Raw genomic sequence first — 27,066 nt, forward strand, 5'->3', positions numbered from 1 at the left:
CTTCACCTGGTGTGGGTTAGAGATCCTGGATTCCGTTCTATTTTTTGTTTTATGGGTATTTTGCTAATTTATTTCCTTCCTTTTCCTCTGTAGCTCAGTCAGGGTATGGAGGAGGAGGAAATCCAAGCCTTTTCATTTGACCACCAAAGTTTTGTCCTTTGCTAGGTTTTGGTCTCTTGGAGTAGGTTTCCCTTTCTCTTTGTTGATGAGGCAGCGTGGGCATGTTGCTTCACACTTAGCTGCCAGATAAATCCTCTCTACATATGATTCCACTCCAGCTCATAAGATTTGACTCTATCCAATTCTGGGAGTCAGAGGGGGGATTCTCTAAGCTCCTATATTTCAGAGGCCAGGCTTTGTGATGTTGGTGTTGATGACCTGGGGTGAGACTAGAAGCAGTGTGGTGACTCGCAAACAAGGAAGTATTATGCTTAAAGCTAATTCAGCCACCTAAATGAGGTGAACTTTACTACTTGTTGCTCTCGGGAGATTTCACTTGTGCTGTAAGGCCTGGCAGGCAGCAGGGGCTGTTCTCAGAAGACTCATCATGCCTGGTGATTTCCTTGACAGCTTCTTCACTGTGAACCTCTAGCACCTGGGTCATTGCCCCATGGAGATAACAGGCTATCAGTATTGTGTTTGGGAACCTTGCCTCTGGATATAGGTGTGAGGAACCTGGGTGCCTATAAAAGTGTAGACTTCTTGGGGTCACGGACTTTGGTTCACTTCTTTCCATCTCCCTTGAGCCTGGAACAATGCCTGGTATGTGGGAGATGATAACTATTTATTGACCAGTTGATTAGATGTCTGGGTGGGGAACGTCTTTTAGCATAGGCTGCTGTGCTATTTGAGTCCTCGTAGTACCTTTTTTAATAGGTCTTACCAACTTGGGGCTCCCTTTCTATTCAGTCCCCAGACTCTTAGAAAGGCAGAGCTGAAAAGAACCTTAGAGCTCATGTAGTCGAACCCACTTGTTTTACAGATTGGGAAGCTGAGACGTAGAAAAGAAGAGGTGCTCCCTCCAAATACAAAGCTAATGGGAGAAAGAACTCAAGGCTTGCTCTCTTGATCCTTCTGTGTTTTGTTGTACCACTCCATTCACCTCCCTCTAAACATTCCTGGGATCTTCCCGCTCAAAAACTGTTGTCAAGTATGATATGGTCAAACTTGGCCTAGCTTGTAAGGCTTTCATAAAAAGCCCTGGTCTGCCTTTCTACTCTTATCCCTCACTGTTGTCTAATGAAAACCTTACATTTCTGCCAGTCTAGATGCAAGTTTTACTTCCTTCCCAGTGCTTTTCTTAACCACCCAGCTATGAAGGATTTTCCTCCCCTCTGTATTCACTTGCAGAACCCTTGGTTTGGAGTCTCCAAACAGCACTTATCATCTAGTACCTCATAGGGTGGATTTTCATGGGGGTCTTATTTCTGCTACTCTGTTGGGACTCTTTGGAGTCCCAGCACATACTCTTTTGGAGTGTTAGAGTTGCAGGGGCCTTGGGATTCATTCAGTTACTTGATGTTACATATGAGGAAGCTAAAACCCACATTGCTAACTGACAGTAGAACCATCATTTCAACTCACATTTGCAGGTTTCTGTGCAGAGGAAGGCATTGGTTTGTAATATGGTGAAATCCAGAGAGGTCTTGGGGTCCCACTGCTAAAGTGTGCACGGATCTGAACCCTCTGCTTTAGATTTCAGAAAGAGGGTAAAAGCTAGCAGATAGGGAAAATCTCTTGAGAGTGGTGGCTGTGGGTAAAAGATAGTGCTGCAGAGCCTGCCCTGGTGTGGCAGGCTACTTCTCAGGAGGACCTGTTACCCGAGATGCTTCCTAGAATCCAACCATGTCAGCAGTATTTGTCTGGTTATTTATTGCTGCATAACAAACAGCTCTAAACTTAGTGGCTTAAAACATTACTGGTCATTTATTTTGCTCACAAGTTGCAGTTTGGATAGGGCTCATTAGGGAAAGCTTGTCTCTGTTCCTTGTAGTGCAGCACTGGTGACTCAGTGGCTAGGGCCTGGAATCATCTGAAGACTTGTTCACTTACATGTCTGACTGTTGATGCTGGCAGTCCGCTGGGACCTCAGCTGGGGAGCACCTACGAGGGGCCTCCGTGTTTGGTCGCATGCTTTTAGAGCATGATGTCCGGGTTTGAAGAGTGAGCATCTCAAGAGAACTGGGTAGAAATGCATGACATTTTAATGACCTAGCCTCCAAAGTTGCATGGTGTCTTTTCTGTTTAACTTGTTGATTAAGGTGAGAACAAAGGTGTGCCTGAGTTTAAGGTAAAGAGCTCTGCACCCCAGCTCCAACATAGTGGTGTATGTGTGGGTGCTCCCCTGCACCACTAGGCAATTCTCTCACACCAGCTGGGTGCCCTACAATTCAACTCGATTTTGAGACTATCTGCCAGAGAGAGCATCAGATGCCACAGGTTAAGGGCTCAGTGCCGTAGACTGGCCCGGGCCTCAGACGCTGATCTCAAGCCAGGTTGTTCCATATGCTTCTGACAGACTGGCTAACCATCACAGGTTCCCATGACCCACTCCTTGGGTTCAGTAATTTACTAGAGTGGCTCACAGAACTCAGGAAACCCGTTTACTCACTAGATTACCGGTTTATTACAAAGGATATTAATGGATACAAATCTACAGCTAGACCAAGAGATACATGGGGCGAGGTCTCGAACAAAGGATTTTTTTGTCCTGGGGAGCTTGGGCCTTGCATAGTGGCATTTGGCAGCATTCTGATTCACCAACCTGGAACTTCTCTGAACCCTGCCCTTTTGGGTTTTTATGGAGGCTTCGGTTACATAGGCATGATTGATGAGATCATTGGCCATTGGTGGCTGATTCAGCCTCCAGCCGGTCTCCCGTCCCTGGGGTTCTGGGGAGGAAAACAACTGAAAGTTCCAACCCTCTAATCACAAGGTTGGTTTTCCTGGCAAAGGGCCCCATGCTTAGGTGTAGTCCAAAAGTCACTCATTAACATGACAAAAGACACCTTGATCGCTGTCATCACTTGGGCAATTCCAAGGGTTTTAGGAGCTCTGTGCCAGAAGTGGAACTAAGACCAGTTCTATTTTCTTATTATACATTGCAACATCACACAAGAGGAGGGAAAATAATTCCCACTTGATGAGAGGAGTATCCACTTCACCTTGCTAGGAAGGCATGTGAGATGGGGTAGGTCGTGGTCACTCTCTTTGGAAAATGCAATCTGCCATAGTCTGCCCTCTAATCACAAAAATTCACATCCTTCCCCAATGTGAAATACACTCGGGGCGCCTGGGTGGCACAGCGGTTAAGCGTCTGCCTTCGGCTCAGGGCGTGATCCTGGCATTATGGGATCGAGCCCCACATCAGGCTCCTCTGCTATGAGCCTGCTTCTTCCTCTCCCACTCCCCCTGCTTGTGTTCCCTCTCTTGCTGGCTGTCTTTCTCTCTGTCAAATAAATAAATAAAATCTTAAAAAAAAAAAAAAAAAAGAAATACACTCAGTCTCTTCCCTAAGTTCCCAAGTGTCATCTTGTTAATGGCATCAGCTTGAAGTCTAAGATCCCATCATGTGAGTCAGGTTCAGGTATAGAAGAAACGCTTTGGGTGCAGTCCCTTTCTCTCGTTGTGTGCAGTTCCTTGAGTCCTATTTCTCTTGATGTGAAGACCTATAAACTAGAGAGGATATGTATCTGCCACCCTAAATACCCTGGTGGGACAGGCCCAGGAGAACCGCTGTAGATACCCTCTTCAGAAAGGGGAAACGAGAGGCCACGCTGCAGTTACTGGCCCACTGTAATTCTTATATCCAGTAAGGCACAAGTGACCAAAGCCTTGGTTAAGTCTTCCTGTTACTGCCCAGAGGCGTTTACCTTGTCTCTGGCTGCCCCCTCAGGGCTTTGGGTTCTGCCCTGACGCGGACTCATTCTTCCTTTTCTATCAAAAGTAGCCCATTCTCGCAGGTGAGTAGTTTTCTCCATTGGCTCCATGGCCATAATATTTCAAGTGTCCAGAGTCTCCCCTTTGTTATGTACTGTCTCTGTGCTTCCCAGTCCCAGCTGATATACTTCATTTAAAAACTTAGCGGGTTTCTTCTGAGTCCCTTTATAACCCACTGCAGTCAACAGAAGGCACATGTACAGATCACTTCACCTTGAGCCCCTTCTGGCATTGGGTTCCCTGGGAGACTGCTCTGGGGCAAGGTTTCTTAAGAGTCTCGGAGGCCTTACCATTTACAGAAGGTCTGCAAGGCCCACCCTTGAAATCATTAGAAGGCCTTTTGCCTGTCTGTACGTGAGATTCTTTGAGGCAATGCTTGAAACCATTTTTTTAGGTCTTGACACAGGATTTTTTAGGACTAGACATTGTTCTTCTCTAGATTTTTAAAAAGAGGTTTATTGAGGTATAATTAAAGTACAGTAAACTGAACCCTTTAAAGTGTACAGTATGATTCGTTTCAGCACCCACACGCACACACACGTGCGTGCACACACACACACACACACACTGAAACTGCCACTACAATCTGGAAGCCATTTCTTAATTTGAAAACTTTTTCCTGTCCAGAGAGACAGAAACAAGTGTAATTTTGTAACCCAGAAAGCCCTTTCTCCTTTCTGTTTCCTTTCCGTGTTGTTTGAAAAACGAAACAGTCCCTTTTCTGTCTCCTCTCTTCCGGCTTGTACTGTAAGCAGCTAGACGTTGGATGGCACCTGCAGCGCTCTGCTTGGAGATACCTTAAGCTGGATCATCGAATTAGGTAGATTTCCTATTTTCCTTCTTGCCACTGGAGACAGAATTACCAAACTTTTCAACATTTACGAGGGTCCCCTTCCCTCTAGCTTCTATTAACATTTTCCTTACTTTCCCGTATCCCCTCCTGACAGCCTGTCACTCAGTTCCCAAGTCAGTGATTTAGGATTTTGTTTCAACAGCACTAAATTTCTAGGTACCAAAATCTGTTCCACTTATCGACTGCTACATAACTACCCCAGAATTTATGGTGTAAAACAGCCATTTTATTATGCTCACAGACTCTGTAGCTTAGGAATTCAGAGAACACTGCAGGGATGGCTGGTCCCTGCTCCATGATGTCTGGCACCTTGGCTGGAAAGACTTCAAGGCATAGGGTGACTCATTGGCTAGGGGCTGGTGTCAGCCGGAGGTGTGTTGCCTCATGTCTGGAGGTTGATGTTGGCTATTTCTGGAACCTCAGCTGGAACTGTTAGACCACCTATATGTACCCTCTCTACATGGCCTGGCTTCCTCAAGCTGCTGGTTTCTTGAGGCTTGGGCCTGGAAATTGGCACAGATTCATTTCAGTTGTGTTCTATTAGTCAAGCAGTCGCAGAGTCCAGATTCAAGGGAAGGGGTGCTTTTTATAGGAGACATGTCAAAGAATTGGGGGACCATGTTTTAAAACCATTATAAGTATCTTTAGTATGGTTTCCTGGAACTACATTTCTCTCCCTGTTGGCTTTGCACAGTACCTGGTTCTGCTTTGTAGAGCAGTCCCATTTTTACTGGACTAGGGCTTTGAGGGTATTCCTGTAAGGCATCATTTTTTACCTGCCTCAGGGAGGACTTCCGTCTTGTAAATACTCTGTGTTCATTGCATCTACTACTTAGAGGACTTGGGGTTCTCACCCAGAGAAGAGCTCACTGATCCTCTTTGTGCTTCCCTAGAAATCAGCTGGAAGGTAGACAGGTATGGCTTTGGTAGATTCTTGGATGTACTTTTGGAAGTGAAAAGGTGACTCAGTTTCTGCTCTGACCTTAGCTACCATTCTTCTTACTCTGACAAGCTATGGTTGACCTCAAGAGTCTCTATAGATGGTGGCCCATATGTATCCCCACTTGGAGGATGAGGCTATCCTGGACCCTGTTGAGGGCCTCCAACCATTTGAGATGAGGTTGCTTTGGGAACAGGAAGGCCAAGCTGTGTCACCTCGTCCTTTGGTTTTTTATCAGGACTGTCCCAGAGTGGGATGTCAGTGGGAGTTATTGAGCTGAGCCCCTGCTCTGGCCTGGGGAGCAAAAGTCTGGACTTGCTAATGGGAATCAGGGAGCCTTCCTGTCTTTTCTTCTTCTTGGGTGCCTCAGAGTATGGCCTTGAGGGAATATAGTGAGAACGTCATCTCCAGAGTTGAGGCAGTCACTGTGTGGTGGGAGGATGCTGATGCCCAATGAATCAACAAGGGCCCACCTTCATTGAACAGCCCTAGAATGGTGAATGGCCAACTCCCAGGCAGTTTCTAAACAGCTAGATAACTGTTTAGTAGAGACTAAGCATATTGGAACCTGGGCTCCATGTAACCTTAATCTGTAGATAGGCTCGCTTCATGGCATCCACAGCCCATCTTGTTACCTCCGGGGCTATTTCCTGGACCCACAGGAATCTTCCCCCACTGGCCCCAACTTGGTCCTCTTCCTGATACCGACACACAGGGAAGTCCTGTCACCAGCACATGCTGAGTTCAGAAACCTCTTGTCATCAGGGACTAAGGATAGCCTTCCCTCCCAGAGAGTTCTTGGGTGCACTTGGCAATATATGGGGCATTCCTTGGCATGAATGCTTACTGCTGTGTTCCTGGAGAATGGCTCAGATCACTAAGCAAAGGGTTGGGTTGTATTCTTATGAAATAATACCAGAGGGAAGGGCACATACTTTGCATTTTAACCCTCACTTTCTGACTATGTATACACATACTGCACATGTTGCTTTTTCTTTAAATTTCTCTTTCCATGCCCTTAGTTCATACTCTTTTTCCTACTCAGTTGTCTTACATATTTGTGAGTGTTTATGCTCCTCTGTTTCGTTTAAATGTCCTTTGCATTCTCCCCCGCCTTTCTCCTCTCTTTCTCCTTTTATCTGTTTATCTTACTCCCTGTCCTGTAAATGTTGGTTTTGGCCAGTCACATGCTGCAGTGTTGGCATCCACGCCTGTGCTGAGCAGCAGATCTGGCTGCCTGCTGACAAGGTGGTGGCATGTGTGCCCAGTTTCAGTGTCTGCCTCCCCAGGGGCAAGCCTGGGATTTTAGAATAAAGAGCAAATGATCAGAGCACAGTCGTAGGTGTCTTTTAGCTGTGTTGTATTTACTTTTGTACTTCTTTTACCTTCCTGGAGCTATTTATGGTGTTCAAGCACTTTTTAAAGGTACATCATTTTAGCCACACAGCTAGTATGTAAGGATACTCAGAGCAAGGGTTTTTCCTGTTTCATGGATAAAGATTCAAAGAATTTAGATGACTTTTCCATGAGCATATCCAGTGAGTGAGGGAACCAGGACCAGAGGGAACCCAGGTTTCTAGATGCTTGGTGTGGTATATGATTTTTGCCATATGGGAGAGGACTTTGGGGACTGACAGCCATGCTGGTCTGCACTAAGTGCTTTGTGTTGTTCTTCAGATCATGTGTGGCAAAGAGGGGGAGCAGGGGAGTCTGTGAACAATATCCTGGGCAGGCGTAAAGATACCGAGGTTTTAACTATTTTTTATTAATTCATTTAGTCATTCAATATAAATATTATTTCCTACCAAATTCTAGATGCAGTGAAAAGAGTAGGGGATATCAAGATTAATAAGACACCATCACCACCTTCGACAAGGTCCACTCATCGTCTAGTAAGGGAGACAAGTGAGGAAACAGTGTAGTCCAATAACATGTTACAGGTACCGTAACAGACATTTTTCCAGGTGCAGTGGAGGCATCAAAACTTGGCCATCTCCACCTGGAAGAAGGGAGTAGGGTCAAAAGAGATTCCAGAGCAGAGCTACAGAGATAGAATTCTAGGTAAAGCAAACAATGTATAAAGGCCTAGAGGCATGAAAAGCAAGGACTTTGATGTGGGTGGTTTGGGGATTGTATGTAGGAAAAGACAGATGACAAAGTAAAAATAGGGACCGGATCACAAGGGGCCTTGTCATCCAAGCCAGTGAATTTGTACTCCCTTCTGTGGATAATGGGGAGTTTCAAGCATGAAGAGTTTTGTGTTTTAGAAAGATGTCAGAAGATGAGAGGACTGACTAGAACTGGGTTAAGATTAAAGGCAGAAAGAGAAATTAAGAGATTGTTTTAAGAGTCCTGGTGAAAGATCAGATCTGAACTGAGGAAGTAGCAGTAGCAGTGGGGAGGATGAGGAAGGGGGCAGATCTGAGAGATGTGAAGGTTATTGAATTAATAGGACTCAAGTCATTAAGCACATCATTGTGTTTGGGGAAGGAGCTAATACAGATGCTTGAAAGAGTAGGAAACCAAGAACAAATCTGGACCTTTTCTCTACTCAGTGAAATGTGTTGGAAAGCATGAGGTAGTAAAAGCCAATGGTGGAAACATAGAGCAGCGTAGGGATGAGACCATGGGAAAAGTCATTCAGCCCAGGTGGGTGGGAGTGAAGCAAAAGGGGTTCTCCTGTCTAAGGCCAACCGTTCTAGATGGGCATGGGGTCCCCATCCCCTTTACTGCCTGCTTAAGGACATTGCTGGTGCATTTGCCCTCTCTCGTCCTCTCTACTGGATCATTTCAGTCATCATTCAAGCATGCTGGGTCTTATCTCCTAGCTCAAGATAACTTGCTTCTATTACACCACATTCTCCTCCACCTACCACCTCATTTTCTTGTTCCCCCTTTTAGGAAAACCCTTTGAAAGGGATGCCTGAACTCTTTGTCTCCACTTCTCATTCAGGCTCCAGTTCAGGCCTTGGGCTTCTGTAGCTACCGACTCCCTAGATGAGCTCATATAGGCATATAGTTTTCTGTCTTTTATTATTGAAATATAGTTGACAAACAATGTTATGTCAATTTCAGGTGTACAACACAGTGATTTGACAATTCTGTACATTATGCAGTGCTCACCACTGTGTCTTGTAACCCTACGATGTTATTACAGTATTATTGACCACAGTCCCTATGCTGTACTTTTCATCTCTGTGACTTATTAATTTTATAGCTGGAAGTTTGTACCTCTTAAACCCCTTCACCTGTTTTTCCCATCCCCCTACCTTTCTCCCTTTTGGCAACCATCAGTTTGTTCCCTGTGTTTAAGGTCTGTTTGTGTTTTGTTTGTTTGTTTGTTTATTTTGGTTTTTAGATTCCACATATAAGTGTAGTCATATGATATTTGTCTTTCTCTGTCTTATTTCACTTAGCATAATGCTCTCTAGTTCATCCATGTCATCGCAAATGGCAAGATGTCATTCTTTTTTTATGGCCAAGTAACATTCCATGGTATGTAAATATGTGTGTGTGTATGCACGCGTGTGTGTCTGTCTCACATCTTCATTGTCCGTTCATCTATTGATGAACACTTAGGTTGCTTCCATAGTTTGGCTGCAAACTATGAATAATGCTGCAATAAACATTGGAGTGCATATTTCTTTTTGAATTATTGCTTTCATTTTCATTGGGCAAATACCCAGTAGTAGAATTACTACATTAGATGATAGTTCTATTTTTAATCTTTTGAGGAACCTCCACACTGTTTCCCATAGTAGTTGCACCAATTTACATTCCCACCAAATGTGCACATGGGTTCCCTTTTCTCCATATGCCTGCCAATGTTTGTTATTTCTTGTCTTTTTGATACTAGCCACTTAGTCATATAATTTTAAATAATATCTAGATACTGCTGATGACTCCTAGGTAGAGGTTTATAACCCTAACTCCATTCTACCAGGTGCTCAGGCAAAAAACCTTGTCATCATCCTTGACTCTCTTTGTCTCTTTTATCCAATTCATCAGCAAATCCTATTGGCACAGCTCTCAAAATCGACTTATCTGTTCTGCTGCCATTCTAATCCAAGCCATAATACTCTCTGGCCTGGATTATCACACCTTTAGGTGATCTCCTTGCTGCCATGCTTGCATCCCTGCACTTCGTTCTCTGATATGAAGTCAGAGCATTTCATTTTTCTGCTCATACCCCTTCAAGAGCTTCCTTTCTCTCTCAGAGTAAAAACCCAAGTCTTATTATTGGTCCTTGGGTCTTCTGGTGCCTCTCTGACTAATCTCCAGCCCTCTGCTCTTCTCACTCCACTCTATCCATACTGGGCTTTTTGCTGCCCCTAGAATACAGTTAAGTATGTAGTTGCCTCAAGCCTTTGCCCTACTGCTCCTTTTGCCTGCAACATTTCTCCTCTGGATAAACACACTATTTCCTTCCTTCAGGCTATATTCACATTGTCCCCGGCAGATGGGCCTTCCCTGACCTCCCTCACTTTGAATCTCTCTCTCCCTTTACCCTTTTTTATTCTTCTTCATTAGCTCCATACCCATCTCTCAGTGTTGGTTTGGTTATTGTCTGTTCACTCTGCACAAATAAAGCCACACTGCCTCCCTCTACAAGACTATAACCTATAGAGAGACTTTGTCTAATTTTAGTCTGTGCTGATCCCTGATGCCTAAAATAGCACCGGGTATATATTTGGATCCAGGCACCACCATTCATGTGGCTACAGTTTCCCATTGTCCAACAGGGGGAGAATTATCTTACTTTCACTGCCAGCCTGCATTTGAGGAACTGGAAAATAGCTAGAGGGGACTGGTGCCTATGAGTGAGTGAGCACCCCCCTCCCATCCATGCCCAGGAGATGCCCTCTGCTGTGGGAACACTGCCACAAAGAACCATGCATCCTCATTGCCAGTCCCCATCGTGTTCCCCCTTAAGTCTCCTTGTTTTCTGGGTTAACAGGTTGTCCTGAGCCCTCCTTCCACTTGGGGCAAAGACTGATGGAGGCTGGTTCTATTATTGGAATTACAGAACTAGCTCCATTTGCAGGGAGTGCTCACAGGAGATTCTCATGCCAGAGCTCCTAGTAGAGAGAGTGAGATCCAAACATCAAGACCATGGAAGCTGCTCTGTGGGGAAGTGGGGGAGAAAGAGGCATGGGGATGGAAGGTTCTGGGCAGTTCTTCTGCACTGGGATAGGACAGGCCAATTATATATGAAGCTGACCTTTCTCACCTGCATCATTTTACTATTAAAACAGTTGATTACTTCTCACATTTCTGTGTATTTACTGGGCAGTCTGTCTACTGGTTTCCCCTGGAGTCTCTCATGTAGCCAAGTTCATTTGGGTCCAAGGTGACCTCACTCATGTGTCAGCTCACTTTGGGGCTGGCTGTTGGCTGTGGGGGCCTCTGTTGCGTTCCACATGGCCTCTCATCCTCTAAAAGACTAGACTGGCTTCCTAACATGACAGTCTCAGGGTAGCATTCTAGGTATGTGAAGAGGGATTCTGCAAGGCCTCTTAAGGCCTCAAGTTTGGGACTTAGCTTAATTTCTACTCCATTCTGTTGGTCAAAGCAAATCACAAGGTCAACCTAGATTTAAAGGGCAGAAAAATAGAACCCACTTTCTGACATCACGAGCTGCAAAGGATTTATGGCCATGTTAAATTTACTCCCTTCCTCTTCTACTCCAGATGTTTAGACTCCAAGGACAAAGGTAAGCTCTTTGAAAAAGTTTGCCAAGTGATTATTCTGAATAGTGAGCCCCTTGTTAATATTAGTAATTATCAAGCTAAGGCTGAGTACTATGTGTTAGCCACTGAGTTCAGCACTTGATGTATGTTGTCTCTATTCCTTACAATAACCCCCTGAGAAGTGTGTTCTCTTAACCTCCATTTTACAGATCAGGATACTAAGGTTTAAAGAGATAAAGTTCTTTGCTCAAGGTCATGTAACTTGTTAGTGGCTACTCTGAAACGTGAACCCTAAGGCATTTTTACCCTCTCATGAGAACAACTGGCCTGGCATAACCTGGAGACTTAGTGGTAATGATAACTTAATACCAATGATAACTAACAGTCGTAGTGAGTTACAGTATATGATATCAGTTCACATCCATAGTCTCATTTGCCCATTATGACAACCCTGTGATGTAGTCAGAACAAATTTGAGGAATTGAGACTGGAAGCTCAGACAGAGTGAGTGGCTTTGCTTATAGTCACATTCCTAAAAAGGTAGAATCAGAAACATGGAGAGATAGTGGTGAGTTTTTCTGTCAAGTGAGAATCCTGTGAGGGCAAGGCCTTATCTGTGTTATTTACGAATTTATCCCTAGGACCTTGGAGTGAATGAATGCTGCCTCTTCTGGGATGAACCTGGGGATGACCAGGCCGCAGGTCAGCTTGGGCAGACCCCTCCTTCCATCCCAAGCTGGTAGAACACACTGGGCCTGGCCTGTGTGGGGAGGTGGCAGCAGAAGCACCCGCGGCTCTGCCCGGAACTTGGCAATGATAAAAAAGACCAGCAGCTTGAAAGGGAAGGGCCAGCCTCTTCTCCATTGGATCCGTCCTGAGAGGAGAGAAACTAAACCATAGTTAAAGCAGGTCAGGCATTTAGGCTTTGAGAGAAGTTCTTCCCTTGTGGAGACATTTCCATGCTGGGGTACTAAAGGAAGTGAGGGAGTCACCTGTTCTAGAAGCATGCTGGAGGTGGACGGACCAGAGAGCCTTAACTTAGTTCTTTCCCACCTGTGGGAGCCATGCCATACACACCTAACCCCTGCCCCCAGAAGTATAGTGGCTTCGTGGCCTGGTGAATTCTCACCTTGGGGGTTGGGGAGACTCATCCCTAGGGGAGCGTGTATCAAAATGTGTGGAGAGATGAGGCACATATGGGAAGATTCCGAAGAGATTCTGAGTCTCATTAGGTACCTGTCCTCTCCCACTAGAATTTAAGTTTCATGAGGACATGGATTTTTGTCTCTTATATTTATTCTTGTGTATAGCGCATAGAGCACATCCTGGTACATAGTAGGTGCTCACTAAATATTTGTTGAATGAATAAACACAAGTTCAGGTTGTTTTCTATTAAAGGCATCTTCTCCCACCTCCAAATGAGACTAACGGAAACATAGAGTCCTTTGTGGCATCCAGACACTGCTGGCTTACAGGGCTGGACTGATGATGACCTTTGGCATCCATGGTTCTGTGAAATAAATGAAGGACTTAAGGCCTCCCTCGATTGTGAGTAGGTTGGGATCTCCCCAGGCTCAAGCTTGGCGCATTGCCCTGCTACTGCCTACCCTAGGGAGTGCTGAGGCTTATTCTTTTCACACGTCCTTGCTGAGCAGAGTCTCTTTGGTCATTGGCTTGGCTGGGCACTGCATTTCTCTCATCTGTGCCCATGTACACGTGGGATGGCTCTTGTTTGACTTGCCCTTTTAAAAACAACTTAAGCATGTTGAGGTTTCCTGTTGATCGGGGGCAGCCAGAGGCTATGACCCAACAGGGAATTGTCGGCCAATCCCTGACTCACCCAAGCTCCAGTTTTCTGTGTGTGAGCAAGCAGTGACAGCAGGCTGGCTCGAGGGCAGCTGGCTGCCTTCCTGTGGATGGCATGGCCCTCTGGAGCCTGTGAGGCTCCTGCCCAGCTTTAAGGGCCATGGCATGAGGGTCAGGTAGGCCTTCGGAGCATGTGGCATTGGCAAGACCCTGCTGTCTTTGAACTAAAACTGTTCGAGGAGAGCGCCGGGAGTTGACAGTGATTACCCTAGCAGACAACTAGAAAAGTGTACTGAAAGGGAAGTCTGCTCATGGTTCTTGTCACTAAGCTCACCTTTACCTTTTCCTTTCTTTATTTGTCCTTCATTCACTAAGCACCTTCCACATACTGAGGACATGTCCTTCCACCTGGAAGAAATCATGGACTGGTAGGGAAGAGGTGTAGAGGTCTTAAGGGGGAAGAGGTCCCTGATACTTATAAATGCTACATTTGAGACAGAGCTGTGCACAGTGCTCTGAGGGTTTCTGCTGGGTTATATCCGGGAGCCTAGGCAGTTCACAAAGATGGCAGAGGCTACTGCTTCCTCTTGAGAGGGGCAGCGTTGTATTCGGTAAGGTCCTGTCCTGGCTTCCCCCCTCACCAGCTGAGGGACCTTGGATGAGATATTTAGCCTTTCTGTACTTCCGTGGTTTTCATTTGTAAAGTGGAGATAATAATAATAATAATAATGTAGAGTTTTTGTGAAGACTAAATGAGTGAATAATATGTGTAAAACCAGTTGTTTAGGACTCTTCCCCCTATTGGCTAAGGCCTGCATGTGGATTTAGTGCTGAGAAGTGGCTGGTGCTTGTCTGAAGGGGTGCCGCCGCTGGAGGCTGGAAGCTGCCTGAGGAGCTGGCCTCCCCTCCCCACAGGCACCCTTGCTGATGGGGCAGAGAGGACTGTTTCTTGAGGGACCCTGCTGATGCTTTGAGACCTTCAGGGATCTGAACGCTGGTCAGAACCCAAGCCGAGGTGCAGTATGCTGTGCCAGTAACAGGAGTCTCAGGGGAGACAGGGGTTTGTTAAGGAGACAGATCGAAGGGCTTGGGTGTATATTTGGGGTACTTCAGGAAGTAGCGTGCAGGAAATGCTTTCCTGAGAACCGATCAGCAGCATTCCTTCCCAGTGCTGCATTCAGCAAGGCCATGTTGGTAGCTTGAAATCAGCCGCAGTGGGAACATTTATACCACAGAGACTGGCAAATGTTACAGATCCGTGCTTTCTCTTTCAGAGGGCCGATCGCTAAACATTTTGCAGCACACGCCTGGCCTTACTGTCCTCTAGTTGGTAGATGCAGCTTCTTGGGATCCTCTCACCTGACACAGAGCTGGCCTCTGTTCCAGACAGTGCTCAAGGCTTCTGAGATTGAACTGGGCAGAGAGACCCATTGAGTTTGGCCTGCTGTGGATACGCAGCTGTTCCTTTCCTTGAAGACAGCCTTGAAAGGTGTATTACGTGACTAGAGTACTTCGAGCTTGGGTGTCCTGCAGGAAAGAGATACTGAGCGCTCCAAAACTGAAACACCACGCCTCTGGTTGTCAGACCACTCATTGCCATTTTCTCTTCTTTTGCTTTTTTTTGTTTTTGTTTTTGTTGCTTTTAGGTCTCAGTCAGTCTCTCCACCTCCACTTCTCTCCCCACCGAGGAGTCCCATCTACCCGCTCAGTGATAGTGAAACGTCAGCCTGCAGGTACCCAAGCCGCTCCAGCTCCCGGCTGCTCCTCAAGGACTGGCACCCCCGTGATCTTTCACCCCCAAATCCTCAAGCTCCCTCCCCGGACACTGCACCACCCATCTGTCCCCTCAAGGCCACCAACTTCAGCTATTTGGACAGAAGCCCTTCAGCGTGCAAGAGAGAGGACCAGAAGGAGAACGTCCAAGGGGCAGCCCAGGATGTAGAGGGAGTAGCTGCTTGCCTCCCCCTTGCCCAGAGCACCCCATCCCTGGGGCCAACAGCTGGCTCACGGAGCCTCTTTCTGAACCGTACCGGCACCCGTGCCCACAGCCTGGGCATCCGGGAGAAGATTTCAGCATGGGAGGGGCGCCGAGAGGCTTCGCCCAGGATGAGCATGTGCGGGGAGAAGCGGGAGGGCTCTGGGGGTGAGTGGGCGCTCAGTGAGGGCTGTCCCAGTGTGGCGCCATCCCCCTGCAGCTCAGAAAAAGCCTTCGATTTCAAGGGCCTCCGGAGGATGAGCAGGACCTTCTCAGAGTGCTCCTACCCTGAGACCGAGGAGGAGGGGGAGGCGCTCCCTGTCCGGGACCCTTTCTATCGGCCGGAGAGACGGGCAGGCCGGAGTGAGCCCAGCGCCTTCCTCAGGGGGCATGGCAGCAGGAGAGAGAGCTCAGCAGTGCTGAGTCGGATCCAGAAAATTGAACAGGCCCTGAAGGAGCAGCCGGGCCGGGGACTCCCCCAGCTCCCCAGCAGCTGCTACAGTGTAGACCGAGGGAGAAGGAAGACTGGGACCTTGGGTACCTTGGAGGAACCAACAGGGAGCACGAGTGTGAGCACTGGCAGCCGGGCAGGAGGAGTGGCTGGAGTTGGGGGGGAGGCAGGCCCACCCCTAGAGAAGGATGGCAGTGGCTCCACTAAGCCAGGGACCCCTGGAAATAGCCCGAGCTCTCAGCTGCTGCCATCAAAGAGCTCCCCTGATCCCGCTGTGAACCCTGTCCCCAAACCCAAGCGCACCTTTGAGTATGAGGCTGACAAGAACCCCAAGAGTAAGCCAAGCAATGGTCTACCTCCTTCGCCCACACCTGCTGCTCCACCCCCCCTGCCCTCCACCCCAGCCCCACCAGTCACCCGGAGACCCAAGAAGGACGTGCGTGGTCACCGCAAGTCCCAGAGCAGGTAATGAATGCTCCTCCAGTGTCTTAACAGCCAGGCACAGTGACTTTCCTTTCAAAGGAAGATGCAAAAGCAGACAGTAATTGTGGGTGCAGTCAGTAGTGATTCCTAGGTCCCAAAGCAGTGAGTCATTGTTAGGTGGTAACATGAGTTCTGCTCTTGCTGGGATAAGGATGCGTAAATGTGAGTGGGAGGGTGAAAATGGTTCTTCCAAATGCTGCCTACTGAAGGTGTGGGCTAGATTTGGCCTTTGGGGGAGAGTTATACTGTGTCTTGAGGCCTGTTGGAACTTCCTTCATCCCTGTGGGAGGGGTAGGGCCACCTTCCTTTTAGATAAAATGGGCAGTCCCTTGAGGACTCATAGTAGGATCTTAGCCTCATGACCACCTGAAATGCCAGTACTAGAAACTTATTTCTTTGAGGGAAGCATCATCTGAATACCGCTGTTGTCCTAACACGGTAGTATTGACATATTTAAGGTGATTTTCTCTTTCCTGAGGACTTCCTGGCCATTTAGGGACCCTGGGCCTACAGGGAGAGGGGATCCTTGGATCCTAAAAGGGGAGACTGATGGAAAAAGGAAAAAGGAGTCGAAGAACATTTTATTGGCTTCTTGGCCATGTTCAAGAATGACCTGTCCTGACATTCTCACTGGTTTCCTGGTCAGTCTCAGCATTCCTGACCCTGGACTACCTGGGCTGTCTAATAGTGACTGGGAGTTGGAGCTGCTGGGGTTTGAAAAGTTGACAGGTGTCTTATTTTCTGAATTGGGGTAGGCTGGGAGCCTGCCTCCTTGGGAAGGCCTAATCTCCCTCTCCCTCACCGCCTTTCTCTTCTAAACCAATGTCAGATGGCATTCAGGTTTGTTTCACTTCTCTGGATTCTTCCATTGGACCCCATACTTCAGGCTGCATCCAACATATCCCATCTCATACAGGTAACTGTTTAGCCACGAGAGGAAGACATCAGAAAGTTTCAGATCCATGGGCCGGAAGACCCCTTGGCTAAGGGTAATCCTGTGTTTTGGCTCACCCCAGCCTGCTTACTGGCTCTTAAGTCTTTAACAGCCCTACGAGAGTGTTTGCTTTGTTCTTATTTGTCCATTTCTGTAAACACCCATCTAGAGCCTGCCATGCACCAAACCTTGTACTGGTTAAGGGGACACAGGGTCAAATAAGATATGATTCTTCCGTTCTTCCATTCTTGATGTGACGGGTGCACAAATAAATCCTAGATGCTGTTCTATGTGCCGTGATCCCTGTCAGTGCAGGGTGCTATAGAGACCCCAAGGAAGAAATAGCTAAATTAGGCTGGGGAGTGAGCAAAGCCTCCTTCTAGAGGGAGTTGCTGAGCTAAATTTAGAAGAGCAAAAAATTTGCAGTTAGCTAGGTGGAAAAGGGGGATGCGAGAGAGTACATCAGCCTGAAGTATTATGTATACATTTATACATGATACACATACCATATGTGGCAGGGTCGCTTCACGTAAGAGGTAACTCCGCAGATTTAAAAACTGTGCTCTTGGGGGAGAAAAGGCCGTTCGGAAAGTCGACTGTTTATTTGCCTGTTCAACATAGTGAGCATATTCCCTTGAGGAGCAGGCGAGTTTGTTTCTATGCTGTCACGTATGATTCTTTTATTTAGTACATCTTTCTATTTAAAAAAAATGCAAGCCAAATATTTCTTTGGGTATTCAACCAAAGAAAAAGATGTCTGTTAAAAAAATCTATGGAGAAACTGACTATATTAGTCTTAACCCAAGATAGTGTATTGGTCTTCAACATGGTGCCTTCCTGAGGGATTTTCACGGGTAATTTGGCTGAACATGATTTGTGTCTTATTTGCTGACTTGAGAACTACCTGCAAAAGATGCTGACCCCACTGTCCGTGTATATCCGTGAGAGGTTGGTCTCAGACCACCAGTTTCTGTGGGCCCGTGTTCGGGAACCACTGCGCTCAACCAGTGGATGTTGAAGTGGGTGAGAAGTCTGGGTCAGAAACAGATTTGGGAGCTATCATGGTAGGAATGGTAGATATAGCCAAGTGACTTTTCAGGCTCTTGAGAGGGGTTCACCTAGATATAGTACTGACCCCCAGATATAGTATTTGGCCCCCAGAAAGTACAGAGTGAGAAAGAGAATCCTAAAGACAGAACTCTGAGAGACCCTGGCATTTAAAAGGCAGGCAAAAAAGGTGAACCCCCTCCTCACAAGAGCCTGAAAAGTCATTGCCAAAGAGGCTGTTGACTATGTCATAGAGGCGAAGGAAGGAAAGTACCAGGATAGAGTGTTCGGCTGTGTCAGGTGCTCCAGAGTAGCCAGGCAGGCTGAGAACAGAATGTGGCTTTTAGGACACCTTTAGTCCTTGACTTGCACCCCAAGACTCTCAAGAGTTTTTCATTAAACAAGAGAGAAAGGCTGAGATGTCTCATGGTACCCAAAAGAAGGGGAGGTGTTGATGGGTGGGAGGAGGTCCTCAGTCAGTGCCTTTCCTTTCTCCCCTTCCCCAGGAGTTTGCTGGGACCTCCCTTGGAGAGAGAGAGGATGCAACTGGGGTCAAGTCTTAGATAATGGAGGAGAGGAGGACAGAGTACTGTGGGCTCAGGCTGTCTGAGAAGCTAACAAGCCGTGGTTTTGAAATTCTGCAGTAGAGGGGATGGCCGTTTGCAATGTGGAAAGGAGCAGGTGACTCGCTAAAGGAAAGCTGGGTCTTGGAAGTAGCTTCTGACTACAAATTGCCCTCCTTGTTCCACCTCAGAAGCAGTATGATTTGTTTGGAGGGCTCAGCCTCTCCTCTTCCAACAACCCACCTACCACCAACTGCTTGCCTGACCCCCAGACAGCCCTAGGCATCACCATCCACTGTTGAGACCTTACCACCTGTTCGGATCGGGAACCCTTGCTAGGATGCAGGTGTGATGGAGACTCCAGAGGCAGGACAGGTACTCCATTCTTGTGGTACTGGCAGATACTTCTCAAGGATGATATGCTCCAGGACTTGGAGGCCCAGGTCAAAAGCATAGACCCTGGAGCCAGACAGCCCGGGCGAGTCCTACCTCTTGTCACCTCCTCTCCCTGAGCCTCCGCCTCCTCATTCATAACATGGCACAAGAGCTCGTAGCAGCGTTATGCAGATGAACGAAGTTCACAGGCAAGGCATTTGAGACGGCATCTGACACAGAGCACCCTGATGAGCTGGGGGGTTGCTACTGGTGTTATTTACAGGCTCCCAGTCTGGGGCCTCTCAAACCGTTTTCTCCTCATTTGAGTGGTAAGTTTTGATCCATCTTGATGTGTTGCTTGGTAGCTGATTGGTGAGGAGGACCTCTGGTCTTTGCTGTTGCCCATGGCCATTCCCCCAACAAGGCAGTTGGAATCTAGTATTGCTGGAATGACTCATGCTCTTGTTATCCACAGAAAATCCTTTGAGTTTGAGGATGCATCCAGTCTCCAGTCCCTGTACCCCTCTTCTCCCACTGAGAATGGTACTGAGAGCCAACCCAAGTTTGGATCCAAAAGCACTTTAGAAGAGAATGCCTATGAAGATATTGTGGGTAAGCTGGGGCAGAGCTGGTGGGCTGGCTCGTCGCTGGGTGCCGCAGAGCAGGCTGTTAACAGGAGGCCCATTCCCCGGTTCCACTGCATTCACCGTGGGCAGACTTGGCCCAGCTTCTGGAACTTCTCAAGAAAATGGGCACCAGAGGAAGTAGCTTAGCAAAGGCTGAGCAGCTGAGAAATTAAAGCCTGACCTTGAGTGAACTGAAACCCAAAGGGCTTCTGGGACCACAAAAAGGGGAAAACCACATCATCCTTTTTTTTTTTTTTTTTCAGAAGACTTCCTTAGTTATATGTCCTTCCTTAGCTATATGTCCTTAGGCAAATCACTTTTCTGAGACCTCTGTCTTCTCTTACAAAGGGATGATGATGACGTTATGATGTTAATAATAATAATAGTAATAATACTTTAAGGGATAAGTATTAGGATTCAGTGAGATAAAATGTTGATCAAAGTACCTAGCATATTGCCTCGTCCTTAATATCTGTCTCCTACTTTCCCTTAAAGTGATGTCAAGAAAGCATCTGAGAGGGGCGCCTGGGTGGCACAGCGGTTAATCGTCTACCTTCGGCTCAGGGCGTGATCCCGGCGTTACGGGATCGAGTCCCACATCAGGCTCTTCCGCTATGAGCCTGCTTCTTCCTCTCCCACTCCCCCTGCTTGTGTTCCCTCTCTCACTGGCTGTCTCTCTCTGTCGAATAAATAAATAAAATCTTTAAAAAAAAAAAAAAAGAAAGAAAGCATCTGAGATTTTACTCTGCTTGCAAACAAGTTTAGCCCTCCCCAGTTTTGCAGAGGCTGACAGAAGACCCCAGACTCTTGGATCGGAGACAAAGGACTTTATTGCTCACGGCACAGCAGGAGGCATGAACTCCGTGTTCATGTGGGTTCCCCTTGCTCCCGGGTCCCATGAAGGAGTGTAGAGGAGGTCCAAGCAGAGGCTATACACACAGCGGGTCTGTGTGCAAGCTGAGGAACTCGAAGCTTAAGGAACCCCAGTCTTTTCAGGGGGTGGCTAGCAAACGTGCTCAACCTTTGCCCCACAAAGAGACCTTATCTTTATTCTGGTTAGGAAACATATCTGCCTCTACCCTCCGGGGAGACCTCTCTCTGTCTTCTGAGGTTGTTTGCTATACATCTTTGAAATGGTAGTCTCTGGATGGTTCGTTCTTGCTCAAAAGTCAGAAATGTAAGGTACCATGGAGAATTGTCCTTTAACAACTGGGAAGACTTGGTGTTGGCAAACCTGTGTTCCAGGGTCAACAAAAAACCAACAGACTGGGTTGGGGTGGGTTTATTTTGGGCTTTCATTTTAATTCTGGCCTCATTCTCTTCAGTGGGTGCTTCAGTTTTGTTCAAGTAATGTGCTATGTGTGAGTGTAGACCACTCGAGAGAAGCAGTGTGCTTGTGCACTTGACCCTCCTCTCCCATCTCTGGCTCGGTCTCATCTCTGTGTTAGCCCTTGAGGTTGGAGACCATAGTCTTAGTTAACGCATCAGAGAGAGAAGTGGCCCTGGTGGAGAACCCTCCAGATTCTCCTAAGACTGGGGAATCTTCGGAAGAGAGGTCATCTATTCCCTCATTTGATCTGAGCCATCAGTTTCATTACTTTCTCCTTACAACCTGCTGGGCCAGCTCGGATCCACATGGGCGCTGCTTCCCCAGGAACAGAGTGCGTAGTATATAGCCTTCCAAAATCAGGTCATGACGGAAGACTGTGGGAGTGGGATCCCTAGAATAGCAAAAGGGTTTAGGGAGGGAGGCCTTTTCCCTTGAAGCTTTGTACTGGGAAAAAGCTTTGTACACATGGTCCCCAGAGTTGAGGTCAAGAGCTGTGGGGATCAGAGGCACAACCCCGTCTTCCTCCCCACTGCTGCTGCAGGGTACATTCCTGTGTCCGCTAGCTGAGAAGAAATCGGAATGTGTTCTTTCTGCCGGGGCCCTCGGGAGCCCCCAGTGCGGCTGCGGCCGTGGGCAGAGGAGGTTCTTAGCCCCTCCTCCCCCAGCACGGCGGGCTCTGCCCACGCCGTGCTCCTCTTCTCTGAGAAGGCTTCGCAGCCTGTCTGGGCTGTCCAGGCATTTCGGGTGGGGAGATGGATGTTTTTGCACCAACTGGATGGAAATAAGAGAAAGAGATGCTTCAGCTATTTCTCCCTGTCCAGAGTTCCACCATCCAGGCTGTGTTTGGGCTTGTTTGGGGACCATGTCTGGTGGGGTGGGGGGAGATGAGAATTTGAGGGGCACTGTCCTGGGCAACAGAGCTGTTCTTTGGGCCTTCTTCGGTCGGGTTAGAGAGAACAGGAGACAGGGAAGCAAGGGCGTCTGGGCCTCAGTCTTGGACTCAGCAGAGGGGTCTTTCTGCCACTTTGGGATGCTGCTCGAGGAGGGAAGGAAATAGCGGAGCGGCGTGGCTGCTTCCTGAACGGATGAGCTAGAGCTAGGGGTAAGGGCTGGGATGGGATGAGGCCACGGTGGGGGCGTGTTTCTTCACTGCTCACCTAGCTTCTGGATTCGGAGCATTGTGCAGAGAGTAGGGGAGGAGGAGTCGGGAGGGTGTTTTAAGGAGGGCAGGGGAGTGACCCAGGCACCTGGGGTTTGCTTCAGCCTTGTGTCGTGTTCAGCATCTGGAATTAGCTCAGTGCCCTGGACACGGCTTCCTCCTTTGTGTCCCCCACAACGGCACTGGCTGAATTTCTAGACCAGGGAGGCTAGAGGGAAATATAAGAGAGAATATCTCTTTCTCTTAGATTCAGGTTGATCTATCCCTTTCTCCTTCCCTGGAGACAGGCCCAAGAATTTGGACCCCCCAGAGGCTTCACAGGGGCCCTCGTTGCTGAACTCTGAATGTCAGTTTCACTTTTGCCTGGGGTTGACAGGTGCCTTGGACTTCCCAGGAGCCTTCTCTTCTGTTCTTGGCCCAGCCTGTGCTCTGTGAGGTTAAGGTCATTTCTGGTTCTGTTTGGATTAACCAACTCTTCTCCAGCCTTGCTTACACAGGGACAGACAAAGCTTTGTTTTGGGTGTGTGATAATGGGGCTGTGGGGGGGGGGCAGGGAGCACCCGTGTTAAATCTCTGTCTTGGGGACCAGCTGACTGGATTGGAGTTTCTGGTCTGTTAGAGGTTGAGGGTCAGTTGGCCCAGAAACTAACATGTCTTCTCTGTGAGCGGTGGACTTGAACGAGGGGCCTCGGGGAATTTGTTGGCCTCCTGCCCACATCAGGCATGACGCCTGGGGACCTAGGGTGGGATATTCCAAGACAGGCTGAGGTTTATCCTGCTAATTTGCAATAGAGGGGTTCAAAAATAAAGTTACTGCCTTGCTGCTTCCTGAGGCTGTTAATTCTCGCCTGTCCAAGTTGACATCTGCCCCTGGAAGATGCTGCTATTCCACAAAGCCTTACAATCGTTTGCATTCTGAGCCTGACACTTAAAAATGCACCCAAGGAAGCAGCTTGTTAGGGAGTTATGTGGAGTGGCCTCGGCGCCTGACCAGGGAGCCTGGACTGCATTCCTGCAGAGATTCCCACTCCCATCAGCTAGTTGGGGCTGAGGGAGAGTTTCCAGGAACTTGAGCGGGATGAGAGCTGGGGACAGGGCCAGTCAGCCCGACAGCAAAGCTTTTTGAGCTTCTGCTCTCTCTGTCTTCTTCTCTCAGTTGTCCCCAGGCTGGAGAAGAGTGAGGCACAGAGGGTCCCTAAGCGCATTGAGGCTGCAGCCCAGGAGGAACGGTGCCGGGGCAGTTGGAGAAAGATGTCCAGGTCTGGAGGGTGGGTAACAGCTGGCCCCTTAGAGCTCCCTACCTGATGGGCTGTGTGTTGGGGGGGAGGTGGCTTTATCCTGGCCCTCTGTCCACTGCGTGAAGGAGGGGAAGAGGCTGAGCAGCAGGAGAAACAGCTGGTTGGAACTGGGAGAGGTTTTGACAGGGAAGCCTCAGACCCAGGGCCCTAGCCAGGGTATGGTCAGGAAGCTTAGGATTCTGTTGAGAGAAATTTCTCAGTGTCTGTGCACTTACACACCTCTTCCCTAACTGGTTCTTCTAGTTGTGTGTGTGTGTTGAGTGAGTGCTGTTTGGTGTGTGTGGTTAATGACCAAAGGACCTGTGGGGACAAGTGGGGGCAGGGCTGGGTGGGGCTGGTTGCTTCCTTCAAGATGATGAGTGTGGTAAGTTTGGGCTCTGACTAGCCCCTTTAAAAGAGTGCAAAGCAAACATTCTTGGCGATGCCCTTGTTCCATATCTCATCAGCAAAGCTGGGAAGGGTTGAGACCTCTGGCTTCCCCAGCTGGGCTTGATGAGATGGGGCTGCTCAGCACCAGGCTTCTGGGGAAGAGGGCTCACCTCTTCTCCCTCTCCTCGGGCAGACAGTGCGGCTCGCCCTCGAGGAATCCGTGTGGGTGGGAATGCAGGTGACAGTCTGGTGGTCTACCAGGCTTCCTGTCTCCCATCCATGCTCCTGCTAACTCTTCACCGTGTCTCTCCACTCAGCTTGCCTGACCTTGCTGTAGTCCTGTTGCCCCGAGAAGTTCTGAGCCCTATTCCCCAGCCTTCCTCCTCTCCCGACTCTGAGCCATTGCTTTGGGATTAATTTTCTCTCAGCAGTTTCAGGTGTGGTTCTCCTCGGGGCCTGCTTGGTCTCTGCATATTCTCCCCAGCCCCTGGGCATCCTTACTCCCTGGAGGGATGACTGGGAGTCTGTCTGTGAGACAGCTCCAAAACGGTGGCCGGGAACAATCTAGGCCATAGAGAGTAGCAGGTGAATGAGGGCTGTGAGGGCCCAGCGAAGGCTGGGGAGGCAGGGCCTGGGCTGGGGCCAGCAGTCATTTCGTGGAGCAGTGATGAGTGCCCTGGTTCTATCAGAGAGGATTTTAAACATTGCTGAAGAAGAAAGAGGCTGGTGTTAAGGCTGGGAAGGCAGGAGGAACAGGTTTTTGAGGTTTTCCTGAAATTTTGTTTCCAAAGGCAATACCAGTACTGAGACCCTGCTGTTCCCAACCGTTTTCTCCCAGGTTGTCATTGACGTGCCTCAGTGTTGGGCATCAATTACTTCCCTGGGCCTCAGTCTCCTACATCTGTTTCTTGGAGCTCTGGATTTTGTATCAGTGTTCAAAGCTCTGATTCTTGGGGAAGAAAGGAGGAGAAGGAAGGAGGGAGGAAGGAGAGTTTGCCTTGGGAGTCATGTCATGGCACTCAATCTATTAGAAAGTTTAGAAACATCTATCCAAGGCAGTGGTTCCTAACAGGCAGGGGGTAATTTCTCCCTCCCTTCCTTCCTTCCTTCCTTCCTTCCTTCCTTCCTTCCTTCCTTCCTTCCTTCCTTCCTTCCATCTTTCCCTCCCTCCCTCTCCGCCCTTTGCCATCCGTGCATGCATGCATTTATCCATCTGCTCAGGGGACATTTGACAGTATCTGGAGACATTTTTGGTTCTTACAACTGAGGGGATGCTACTGTCATCTAGTGGATTCAGGCCAGGGTTGCTGCTAAGCATCCTACAAATGCACAGGAGAGTCCACCACCACGAGAATCATCCAGCCCCAAATGTCAGTACTTTGGAGAAACTCTGATCTAAGGGAGTTGAGACAAGGTCATCCTGTTGGTTCCGGGATGATGATAAGGACTCTGGCTGGTCATCCATACAGCCCAAGGCAGTTTGGATTTGATGAGCTTGGAATAAATGTTCTTCCTGCCCCCATCTGAACAGTGATGCTCTGGTCCTATTTCCCAAGATCAGGAAGATTGTGTCCTGGCATTCTTAAGTCCTTGATCCCCCCACCTCATCAATACGGGTTATATATTGGAGAGGGACCGAGAAGTACTGAGTCTCCCGTGCCTCTTCCCTAAGAGCCCAGAGTGGGGTAGGCTGCATGCCAGTTTTGATGCTTGTCTTCTTGAGCAGGGTTGCCGGGCCGGCTCTGCTTAGTCAGGACTCTGGAATGGAGACCAGTCATCCTTATAGCATGGCTGTGTTACAGGAAGACGTCTGCTCAGTTGCTGGGGACTCTGCTCGGTGCTCGGAATCACTTCATCCAGTCCTCGATCCTATGTTGACCCGTTCTTGACTCAGACCTTCAAGAGATTGGTGTTGCTCCCTGGCTGCCTGATTAGCTGTGACAGAAACCCTGCCTTCACACCTGCTCCCTGCCCTACCTCTGTGAAGGCACTTCCTAAATTCAGTATAGTTTTCCATGGTAGTAATGAGTAGATAGCCCCAGTTTGGGGCGGGGGGATCTTGACTTCGGCAATCGAGAATTCTGTAAGCATATAGGGATTGGTTTTTCTCCTGTGTCCCATCCTAGGAAAGCCTACACTCCCAGTGGCCTTATTTCTAGTCCTGTAGCTCTTTCCTCTGCCTGCTCCCTGAGAGGCACATCTGGGCATCTGCAGGGCTCAGCGGTCACCAGGCTCCAGCCTGCTGCTGAACAGAGAGAAGAGGAGTGAGCCCTGTTCTCTTCATGAGAGAACTCTCACCCCCAGCAGAGGTTGCCCAGGTCCCCAGTCCCAGACAGGGGCGTCGATGTGGCAGGGGGGATATGGAAAGACAAGGGAAGGGGAGCAGAGGGCCACATTCACTCACAGTGCCCACAGATCTGCGGCAGGATTGCGCCAGGACTGACCTGGCGCACGATGTTCCTGAGGCATAGGAAAGTCCAGGTTTGTGTAGCGGGGAAAGGGGCAGGCAGGAGGGCTATGGGAAGGAGTTGCTTTTACGGGCAGGGACTGTGCTTTCCTCTCCCTGAAGTTTGCTGGCCGTGCCAGTATGGTGCCTGCCGCCAGGCCGTTAGTCATTAATGTTAGCCATTAGTCCTGAGAAGCCAAAACTCCCCACCCTCACCTCTGGCGCAGATGGCTATCGGGCCTTTCACACCTCCCCTTGTCACAGCAGGAGGGCTTGTTCCAAAAGAGGAGTGAAGACCCTTCTCGCGAGGCCAGTGAGGCCAGTGGTGGAGGAAACCGAGTGGCCCTGTAGTGGGAGCGGTTCGTGGAGCAGAGAATGACTGAGCTGTCACCACTTGGCTCACCCCGTTCTGGTGTGGGGTTACCTGTGGGCCAGATGGCAGAGCTGCCCTGAGACAGTCGGTGCACAGTATAGTAAGTGAGAGGGAGGCCTGGCAGCCCCTGCTCCTTGCAGTTTGGTAGTGTTCCTCCGTGCTGAGTCCCCAGAGTGGGTTCTCAGGGAGCGTGGGTAGCGGCACAGCCGTGTGACCTCTGAAGGCCTTTCCTACCTTGAACTGCTCATCTCTGGGGCTTTCACAGCAGGAGGACTGGAGCCAAGGAATGAAGCCTGGTGCTGGCTTTGTCCTCTGGCTGGGCACAGGCAGGGGTAGCTGAGCCAGTCTTGTGCAATCTCTGAATTTATAAAGCAGAGGCCAGATGAGGCTGAGCGAACTGGGGGTGGGG

At 48.7% G+C, this 27,066-nt stretch overlaps 1 protein-coding gene across 6 annotated transcripts in view; it reads left to right on the forward strand.

Annotated features, from left to right (window-relative positions):
* The window catches only part of DENND2B (DENN domain containing 2B), a 165,164-nt gene that overhangs the window by 115,368 nt on the left and 22,730 nt on the right, over positions 1-27,066 (forward strand). For all 6 annotated transcript variants that reach the window (XM_045803850.2, XM_045803856.2, XM_087868054.1 and 3 more), the window contains 2 exons: positions 14,875-16,119; positions 19,532-19,668. In XM_045803850.2, the coding sequence (XP_045659806.1) occupies positions 14,875-16,119; positions 19,532-19,668 (1,382 nt within the window). The remainder of the gene's footprint in view (positions 1-14,874; positions 16,120-19,531; positions 19,669-27,066) is intronic.

The sequence above is a fragment of the Ursus americanus genome, chromosome 16 (assembly GCF_024610735.1).
Source record: "Ursus americanus isolate L20-20 chromosome 16, mUrsAme1.1.p, whole genome shotgun sequence".
Lineage (NCBI taxonomy): Eukaryota > Metazoa > Chordata > Mammalia > Carnivora > Ursidae > Ursus > Ursus americanus.